General features: G+C 36.9%; 1 protein-coding gene across 4 annotated transcripts; it reads right to left on the bottom strand.

The window, feature by feature from the left end:
- Positions 1-99: 99 nt before the first annotated feature.
- Positions 100-7,445, bottom strand: LOC124302366 (ras-related protein Rab-3). Of its 4 annotated transcripts, XM_046758483.1 has the most exons (5): positions 7,163-7,445; positions 6,655-6,914; positions 4,391-4,612; positions 3,499-3,789; positions 100-2,710 (listed from the first exon to the last, which is right to left on the bottom strand). In XM_046758483.1, exons 3-5 carry the CDS (start codon positions 4,610-4,612, stop codon positions 2,549-2,551), a joined length of 675 nt encoding a protein of 224 aa, XP_046614439.1. In that variant the 5' UTR covers positions 6,655-6,914; positions 7,163-7,445; the 3' UTR covers positions 100-2,548. The 4 variants fall into 4 exon arrangements, with proteins under 4 accessions (XP_046614439.1, XP_046614437.1, XP_046614440.1 ...); XM_046758481.1 differs by lacking the exon at positions 6,655-6,914; XM_046758484.1 differs by lacking the exons at positions 6,655-6,914; positions 7,163-7,445 and adding an exon at positions 5,150-5,167.
- Between the last annotated feature and the right edge of the window lie 3,394 nt (positions 7,446-10,839).

The raw sequence follows: 10,839 nt of genomic DNA on the forward strand, positions 1-10,839 counted from the left end.
AGAATTAAAGTAATTTTACGTAAAAAATAATATAAATATGGCATATGATATTTTTTTGTAGTTTTATTGGAAAATATTTGAAATTTTTGATTAGTGTTATTTTTGATAGCTGATATCTTCGAAAGGGTTGATCTGAGGAACTTTGATCTTCAGACGTTTTTTGTAGAGCGTGAAATTTCCTACAAATCTCTTTTTTCAGATTGTTGTTACGATGAACCGTTCCAAAGTAACAAAAATTCCAAAATAAAAATTAAATTTTCCCGTGTTATTTAAATGGAAAATAAAGAAATGCATAGAGTCAAACCTTACTATTGATATTAAGAGCCCATATTGGTGCCAAAATTTTTGTTTTTAGGTATACTATCAATTTTTGGCCACCATGAGAAAAAAAAAAAATTCTTTTTTTTTGAAACACCCTCATGTATATATATATATGTATACATGTGTAATCGCAATTCGAAACGCGGTTTCTTTTCAATTTATCATCAGATTTATTTATTGTTTTATATTCTGCGTTGCGGGTTCTATCAGCATCCTATCGTGCGGAAATGGACCCTCGTTAATTCACACGGATAAATTATTAACGCATACATTATACACTTCATTACATATGTCAATAATATTTAATATATCTTATTTACAGAGGGTAGTTCGCCTAGTTTTCAAATGGGCGGGACGGGAGTGAAGAAATAGGGAATGAAAGGAATTGAAATGAAACTAATTCAATGGAACGATGAGGAAAGTTCCAAAAATATAGACAATGGAATAACATTACGGACATTATACTGCATACATATCTATAATATACATATACAATGTATATGCAAATACTGTAGCGCTGATTACGTGAGCTATATATAACATACCTCTATCACGTATGTATAAATTTATATACTATTATACTAACATATTCAAAGAGAACGGTACGAATTGAGTTTAACAAGGTGACAAAAATTACAGACTTCATTTAACGGGGTTACAATTTTTGTACAATTATAATCTTTAATTTTAACAAAAAGGGTTAAAATTTCGTAAGACGTCAAACTGATCGTCAAGAGATTGTTATGACGAATATTACATACTTCAAAGACATTTTAATTTGAGTCGACAAAATTGGTGGTTTTTTTTTTCTCGATGACTTTGTCAAGAATCATTTCATCGAAATATTTGCCTTTTATCTGTATTGCATACTTCGAGAAGAATTAAAATTTTTCAGGATACAAATCATAGCAGCGATTAATTCGATAGCTTGTAAAAATCGAGTATCGGTTGAAAATTTGATATCGTTGTTTTTTTTCTTTTTTTTTTTCAAAGCTTAAACTTTGATTCGTGACACCGATTTTACTTCATCGGATTGGATCACCGATCTGTACTTCGCCAAATTGCCAAATTTCATTTCCACACCGAATCCCCTGACTAAACGCGTTTGATTTCTGTCTGTTACAAAAGGCCTATGATTCAGTTTCTATACATAATGACAACTCGTGTATACAATGACGAAAATTATCGTCGTCGTCGTAGCAGGCAATTGAAATTCACTTTAATTGACACGTCATAGAATAAGTTAATAATATAGATTATACAATGTATAGCTGATGTATCTAAATATACATCACACACTCATTTTCAATCGGTTGTAATGTGTACATGTATATGTATATACAAAGATTCTTCTAATAATTGAGACTCTAATTAATAAATTCACAATTCGCTGATTTCAGCTGTACACCGCGCAATATTACATTACATTAGTGATATATCGTATATTATAGGATGCTGGTGCAACAGGATTGTGTTTATACTTTGGTTCCTTCGCTCGTGTAATTTTTCCTCTCATAACAGTTGTCATCTGTGTTAGCCACCGTACTGCTATTCCAGTTGATAATAATATTCATGTTTAATGATGAGAGAGACCATAAACTGGCTTTCGTAAAATGGTGTTCAAATTTTCGAAATATTTTTAAACAAGTTTCCCATTAATTGCCCGTCTCTTCGTGACGAATTTCATCCTAAAATCAGTAGATTAACTCTTACGTTATGTGAAATGAAAAACACTCGGGTTTAATGAGGCTAAAATTAACGTTTAACTTTGACCAAAAGGTGAACTTAAATCTATGATTATTTTTTACTCGGTTGATAATTTTTCAAACGATCCAGAATTGATATTTCAAAATCCGACGAGATTTGACGATAAAAATTCATTTACTCAAATCTGCTGTATGAAATTTTCAAATTGTATAATATTTCTGCGAATCCCAAACGAGTAAATCTACATGGCGGGAAATTTGAACACCAGAATAAGAACGGTGAGAATGTAAAGAGAGTATTGTCTAACCGAGTATCGCTAACCGTAAAAACAAAGGCTTGGACTGAATGGAAATTGAAGTACAGGGGCGGAATGCGAGAGAGAGAGAGAGAGAGAGAGAGAGAGAGAGGGTGAAATTAAGAGGGAGAGGAAGAAGAGACAAACAAGGAACGACGAAATTATGGACTAGCCAACTAGCGTCGGCACTCAAAGGGATTTTCCATGAGGCGCAATTATGACGCCTTAGCAGTTGCAGTTTGCATTAGCGGGGTTACTCGGCTGATCCGTAAGTCGCTGGCCCTTCGCCCCGGTTCCTGCACCTCCACTTCCCATCAGGGTTGGATCACTGTCAAGCGATTCGCTCATCTTGTCGCATATTATGTCCACCAGCCGCTCGAACACAGCCTAAAAATTTTGAACACATCTGTTATTAGTTACGAAAATATAATTGACAAAATTTATGCAACTGGTTAAATCGCAGGATCTTTTTTGATGGGCTTTACTTATTTCTCGTCGTTTCTTCGTTCTGATTAAAAGTGAATTGATTAACTCGATTCGTCTCTACGGTACTGCTAATTTTTTCAATCTTGTAACTAATCATTCTTTTTGTTTCGTATTTTGTTTAATTGAGGAAATTCGTTCAGTGGAGAAAATTTTTTCCGTAAAATTTATTTGTTCCTAATTCGCTTTTCATTCTAATTAGCAGTAAATCAATTAGCTTCGTTCACTTCTGCAATATTCCTCACTTCAGATTTCTAACTAGTCAGTTTTTTGTTTCGCGCTTTGCTTACTTGCAGAAATTGACTTCATTGAAGAATCTTTTGCGCTTTCACTAACATTTTTTTACCGGCTAATTCATTTTAGGTTATCGAAAAGGACTCGACTCAATCGATTTCTGCAGGGTGTTGTTTCAAACCTGTAACTCATTTTATGATTTCGCACTTCAAGTGGTTGACGAATTGATTCACGATCAATTGTAGGATCTGTTTGGCTTGAATTTAGTTTTTCTTATCGCTTTTTCATCCCAATTAGTGAAAATCAGTCGATTAACTCGACTCATGACTGCAGATATTTACTTTCCCAACCTTCCGTCACATCATTTTATGACTTTGTAATTAGTGTCAACTTTTTTTAGTTTTGTCTGATTGCAGGATAACGCAAAGGTTGACCATATCTATTTCGAATGACCTTACCTTGACGTTGACATTCTCCTTGGCCGATGTTTCGAAAAATTGTACGCCTAATTGGTCGGCCAATTGTTTGCCCCTTTCGAAACTGATGACTCTTTCGTCTTCCATGTCGCACTTGTTCCCGACCAAAATAACCTGGGCATTGTCCCACGAATATGTCTTTATTTGCGTAACCCAGTCTTGGACGGAATTGAATGACTCCGCGTTTGTTATGTCGTACATCAGTATGAAACCCATCGCACCTCTGTAGTAGGCCGTCGTAATCGTTCTGTATCTCTCCTGACCCGCCGTGTCCTGCAGGAATAAAAAACAGTTCTCATTTCCACTAGGAACACGACTTTATTATTGCCATTTTTATACGTTAAGAGGATACGCTATAGTCCATCCTTACCGACGAGTCAAAATGTCACTATTTTTTATCGTTCTAGGGGAATTTTTGTTACGCTGACTGCAGCATTTTATCGAGACTTTGTAATTGCCATTTTTATCCGTTGAAAAGATATGCTATAGTCCATCTTTACCGACAGATCAAAATGTCAATGTTTTTGACTGTTCTAGGGGTATTTTTATTAAGCTGACTGCAGCATTTCATCAAGACATTCTAATTGCCACTTTTATCCGTTAAGAGGATACGCTACAGTCCATCTTTACCGACGGATCAAAATGTCACTGATTTTGACTGTTCTATGGGTATTTTAATTACGCTTACTGCGGCATTTTCATATCGGACGTGCGTAGGCTTTCATAGTACAGTAAAAATGAATGACATTTAACGCGATCGGTATAAACTAACTACAGCATAATATATTCCACTCAACTATAAATACGCGTTGAAAAATAGAATTTCTCACTTTGATAAGTAGAGATAAATCGTTTACAGTAACAAAGAACGAACCCATATCTGCAGTTTAACTCGCTTGTCGTGCCTGAAGACGGTTTTCACTTTGAAATCGATCCCCACCGTCGATACGAAGGCCGAGGTGAACGAGTCGTCGGCGTATCGGAAGAGGAACGATGTTTTACCGACGGATGAGTTGCCGATTATTAACAGCTTGAACATGTAGTCGAAATTTTGATCCGCCGCATCCTTCTGCCACTTAGGGTCTTGGCCCGCCATCTGAAAACAATCCAAACGGTATTAACAACTGCCTCTTTTACGATCCAACCTTATTTTTCAAACCAATTCGAAAATTGATACTTAAATATAATGCGTTGACCGATCGCATCGAAACGTATAAACGAAAAAAAGACGAAAATCGGGTAAAACAGATGCTGAGAATACCGTCAATCGACGTTTCGCGAAGTGGGAATGAAAAGATATAATCCATGTACCGCGTAATCCGGGGAAGTGATTTCGACGATTGATATCATCCGTTGCATTCGCGTACGAAGTTCCAGCACTGAATCCTTGACAGGAACTCTAGCGGCGCTATCTTTGTCCTTATTCTCGGACATTGTCGCGATGTAATAGCGAAAATACGGTTACGGAATGCGAATTATAGAACGCGTCGCGAGATGAATGAATGATGCGAGTCAGTCAATGAGTGACAGAATCGCCGGTTTAAACGTCGGGATGAAATCTTTCTCCCCGTCTGTTGATCTCCTTCCTGTCGATGTATAATTACTATCCTCGGTATTTACGATATCGCCTTACTGGGTTTCCGCTGCTGATAGAGAAAACGCAAAATCACACCGCGAACCTCACTTCGGTCTACGTGGCTTCAAGTCGAAGAACGACTCGGTTCGCAGTTTTAAGTAACGCTGATAACGTCGCCTTTCGAGTGATCGGCTCTGCGGAACATGTTTTAACGTTAGTTCCACCTCGACTCACGATTGGCTCGTCTACGTCATATTGAACTTAGTAACGTTATCGAAACGATTCATGTTGACGAAAGAGCGTTGTTTCATGTTCCGAAATTTTAGTTACTTCAAAATCAATGCGAAAGTAAGAAAATAGGTGATTTTTTTCCACAATGTTTAGTTGCGATAATGTTACCAACTTCAATATCGTCCGTATACACGGTGCAGTAATTTACACTCACTCCCAGTTTCTTCAAGATCGTTAAAAACTGTTATCGAAATTGTGTCGTTTTCCAGTGAAATTCGATATTTTCGAGTCTTTCCCTTATCTCGCATAAAATATCTCTGTCGCTTAGATCAGTGCATTGTATAAATTATTTTACGTACAGTATAGCGCAAAATAGTGCGAATTTCTAATCTGCCAAAAGATCATTTATTTCACCGTATGGAATGGATATAATTTTTGTAATTTTGAAAAACGAAACTGTATTATGAATTTTAACTGGTTGTCCTGTACTGAAAAAAAGTGATTTTAAATCCAACGTGATATTCGACAAAGTTAGACAGTTTGCGGAAACTGTTTTTGGGATATTTAGGTACATTTAAAAAAATGGATAAAGTTAAGATCGGATAAGACAGAGAATCGAGAAAAATAAAAAGTGATTAAACCTCTTTATTTGAATATCTGTGCAAAAGAAAAATGAGAATAAAATATTTATTCTACTCACACTTCTGAGAAAAAAAAAAATATTGCAGTATTCTTCGTACAGTATCTATTCACGGTTTTGATTCAACTGTTTTTCAACCGAGGATCAGATTCAATTTGTCTAAAGATTTTCCATCCCTCCGTTGTAGAGAAAATGATTTCGATATGAATTATAAACTTATTGTTAGAAATTCTAATTCTAATATTAAATTTGGTGAAATTTTTTTTCTCTATTCCTGTACTAAAGTTAACAATCGCCCGACACGCAATCGTCGGACGTTGTATTAAGCGATATCCGATATCGTTTATATCGACTGCCAAATAATGGCCGAAATTTCACTACTTTTTGACAGTCTCAATTATTGATCAGGGGGGTTTAGCTCTTGAACCACGTACAAACGACGTATACCCATATATATAGCGCACCTTACACATGCCCGCCATCAAAGATTGTAATTGGAAACATCTGGTACGAAGTTGGCACAGAATCGATTCAAACGAACCGACCAATAAAACAAAAAACGCAAAGAACGGAATAAACTGACCGTGATTCGTTGCCGTATCGCGAGAACACAAATCCTCTCGCCCGTTAACCGAATCAAATATGGCTATTCTTGAATGACAAGGGTGATGAATAAGAAGACTAACTCAACTCGACTTTTCCACAATCAGCCATGTTTTCCTTGGCTCTCCGTTCGTTTGTTTCGAACCTGACCGAATAACGTCGAAACAAGTGACGTTCAAGTTCGCCTCACGGCTATAAGAAACGAATCCGAATTAGCTCAGCTGTCAGGAGGCGATAAACGAGCGTAATATCGTGTGCTATCTTCAAGGAAGTGGAAAGCAGGCACGTCACAAGCGAGTTGCTGTTGCAGGCTTATCGAGGCTCGCTGATTGGCGGAGGTGCGTCGACCTAAATAAAAGCGTTAGTCGCCGATTAGGAGTCGGGGAGTTTAAACACGGATTGAAAAAATAGCCAAGCGAAAGCGGAGCCGTAGAAGAAGAAGAAGAAGAAGAAGAAAAAGAGAAGGGGTGCATCGTGCGAAGGAACGTCGGGAAATCAATAAGCAGGCCATCGACGAACGAGTCGAGTCCGCGTTGGCGTTGGAGATGGTGCGGATGGAAATGGAACGGGAGCTTTCGTTTCAGTGATCGACTCACAGTTCCGTCGTTGACGACCCTCGAAGGCCCCGATGATTTTAGTCTAAGGCCCAGCGGCGGTTTTCCGGCGATGCAGGCTGCTGCTGGTCAGGATGATCGACGATCTCCGTTTCCCCCGGATATTTATCTCGCTAAACTCTCGTTATCGAGCCTCGACCGTTCTTCCTGCCGATTGTCAGGAGCTGATTACGTTTCACGGACACGAAAATTCTACCGCGGGTACACGAACGACAGCGTCGTCGGCTGGCGGACTGGCCTCGGGAAAGCCTCGCGCCACTATAGCTTCGATATCGACCATTTCGAAGACCCCCGCCCGTACCCTGTCAACGGTGTCCTGAAACGCGCCTGCGTCTCCCTCCGATGCGAACTACATCAATATATCCCAAGAATACCGTGCCGACGACGTCGCTGACTCCGAGGGTCCAACTTGTTGATTTCCCAATCGGTTGCAGTTGCTGTTAATTTACACTGAGAAATATTTCATTTGTTATAGGAACTGGAAAAATTGAGTAAAACTGGTATCGTTGAGAAAACTGTTTGAATATTGTTGGAATTGCGAAAAACGAGGTACGCCTAAACATTTTGCGCTGTCGTCGATCCTTTTTTGGTAATCGCAACGCAAAATCAGTTTCTGAGGTTTACTCTACTTTTTTAGTTAAACAAGGCTTTAACGTCAATTTATTCTTGCACAAGCGTTAAATTTTCGCAACAGTTGCAAGAAAATATAGTAAAAGTGATCGTAATGAGAAAGAATGGCAACGGATACTAGACTTTCCGGCAACGGCTAGAAAACTAATTTTCATTTTCTACCTAGAACTATATTTTTTGATTGTGGTAAAAGATGAAAATAGTTAAGGACTGAACGGTAACCGGAACTAAAAATTTCTCTCGGTGTATTTAAAATTACAAAATATGCGCACATGTATGTGTATAGACTTGAAAAACTAAAATATAGACAAAAAGAATATGAAAAATAGAAAATGCATTTTTTGGCTCCAAACATCTTACTTTATATAGAAAACCAAATAAGCAATAAAAATAATTTAAATAAAAATAATATGCATTTACATATTAATCCGAGCCCTAGCCGTAACAGTCAAGTTATACCTCATAGTTCTGGGTGTAGAATTGAATCAGTTTTTCTACAGCAGTGTAGTGACTGAAGAATTACAGTCGGATGAATGAACGGACTTCTAATATTCCAATAACCAAGGAATCGTAATTGTACCGTATTTGAAAACTATTTAAACCTCTTTAAATAAAATTTTCCATATTGTATCCTGTATGTGGATACGTAAAATTTCATGTCGACAGTCATGTTTATCCCTCTACACCGTTAAACTCTTTCTTTCAAAGGTCTAAAATTCTCTCAAAAACCAAAAAAGACCAACGATATTCAATATATTATAACCTTCCTCGACTGCAATTTTATCCTCGTATACTGCCTTATTATCATATAGCTGTACGTAATTTAATAAAAATGTATATTATACTGTAAACTGCAAGTTTTCCGTCAAATTCTACGCGAAACGCCGGCAGATAGGCAACCAAAGCTACGTTTCGAATATCAAGGAGCATAAAACGTAACTTCGGTTGCCTATCTGCCGGCGTTTCGCGACGAGTTTCACGAAAAACTTCCAGTATATGCAGCTATCTCGTTTTCCGCGTACTAATTATGGAAAATCTTGAAGCAAACCAGCCTCCTGTCTTATTAACACAGTAATGCATTTTACACTAAAACGCACAAAAATAAAATATTAAATAATTCTTCGCAACCCATTATAGCGTATGATTTCCATCTACATTGACTGAAAAAGACGCGAAACAAGTTTACTTTTATCTTTCTTTTTTTCTCTGTTGCACGTCTTATCTCATCTCTTTCAACAAATTTCACCAACGTTATATTTCTATCCTGAAGCTCATTGACAATTTGCTCAGCTGTTGTAATTGCATCGTGAAAACAAACACAGTGCTCTTGTGCCACGCTGCCGCAACCGCGCATCGACATCTGCTCTGATCCAACATGGCCGCTCTTGTACATGATAGTCTTTTTTTTCTTCTTTCTTACATTTCATTTTCACTACACCAGGTATTTTATTTTCACCTTTCCGAATGGCAGCGCCTGTCGCGATGCTCCATCTGGTGCCTCGGTCCGCTATCCAATTTCTGTTCTCTTCAAATTCCTTTTGTTGTCGATAACTTCCGGTTATCGGCTGTCTGTTAACCGGATGCTAGAGAATCGCGCGAACTATTGTGATTCGATTTATTTTGAGAATGAAGGGAAAGGATTCAATCTTGTACCATATACTTACAATAATCCATTGCGATTTCGGTGAAATTTTTATTTTTCTTTTCGTCACAGTTTGTATTTCCTTCGTCTGTCAGTTTCTTGAATTGTTTAGAAAATTGAAAGATTAGTAAAATTATTTTTGCAAGTTTTTTTTCAATTGTTTCAAAATTGTTGACAATGTCATCAGATTTGAATTGCAATTCTTTAGGGGATACGTTCTGCCTACTTTACAAACATTAGGGAAATCAAGGTTTTCCTTGGATAAAAATTAGTTTATTAATTACGTCACGTTGTCAATCGACATGATTTTTAGTCATATATAATAATATGTGTATGATTGGTAAGATAATAAATTATAACAGGACTGTTCAGATATGCGCGAATTATAAATGATACATCGCATCCTGGTTCCTTGCCTGCTGGGATGTTGATGAAGTTGTTGATACGCGACTATTTTAGTTCCACACAAATCGTTATATGACGGTAACACATTCAATCTGCATTTTTTAACTTTTGCCATCCAGCAGTTCTCATAATTTTCCGATCAATTATCTTACACATTGATATCCTAGTTTTCAAGTTACATATTTATATAAATGTAATCATGCACATACAAGCTTCCAAAGATCACATTATTCAAATTGTACAAACGAAACGCCGCTATTTTCTCTTCTGACTTTTACGTCTTTCTGTGATTTTAACAACCAGTCAATGTACAATTAAGATATTTGCCAGACACAACGATAAATCTACCACGATTTTATCTAGTCAAAAAATAGATGAATAAATAAATTTTATCGTAACTTACAACATGATAATTATTCGCTGTGGAGCTCGATTTTCCCTTTTTCTTCTTCTTCTTCTTTTTCCTCTTCACTTACGTACGTGCATGAATAATTTTCGTCCATTATACACGCGTCGGAAATATTGATACTTGATCGACGCAAGTCGAGCGTTAAATAATCGTTTTATTAAACATCACACCAGCGATCAACCAGCTAACTTTACATGATTATCGGCGCGTTTACCAGTAATTAAATCATCCCGCAATTGAGCGCTTCTCAACACTTGCGATTATCGGATTATACAAAGTACATTAATTACCGTTCATTAACACGCATTACATGGCATTGTTGCGTGGTTTAACACTTATGATACGTGTATCCACGTAAAGATTTATAATACCATGACGATATTCTATACGTATGCTATCCGTTTTAATTTTACCCTAGATTCATCACCTATATATGTACGTATAATTATTATCATTATTATCGTTGTTATTGTTATTATCATGCCAGATGATACGAATATATTAATTTCAAAAAGTATAAACATATGGTATATACTCGTAGCGTAACGTGAAATATATAAAGAAACTATACAT

The sequence above is a fragment of the Neodiprion virginianus genome, chromosome 4 (genome assembly GCF_021901495.1).
Source record: "Neodiprion virginianus isolate iyNeoVirg1 chromosome 4, iyNeoVirg1.1, whole genome shotgun sequence".
Lineage (NCBI taxonomy): Eukaryota > Metazoa > Arthropoda > Insecta > Hymenoptera > Diprionidae > Neodiprion > Neodiprion virginianus.

Excerpts from the sequence above, each read along its gene's own strand:
- LOC124302366 (XM_046758480.1), bottom strand. The coding sequence starts at position 4,950 with ATGTCCGAGAATAAGGACAAAGATAGCGCCGCTAGAGTTCCTGTCAAG. Across the intron at positions 4,613-4,827 it reads TCACTTCCCCGGATTACGCG|ATGGCGGGCCAAGACCCTAA; the intron begins GTACATGGATTA and ends GATTGTTTTCAG. Across the intron at positions 3,790-4,390 it reads GAGTTAAACTGCAGATATGG|GACACGGCGGGTCAGGAGAG; the intron begins GTTCGTTCTTTG and ends TTATTCCTGCAG.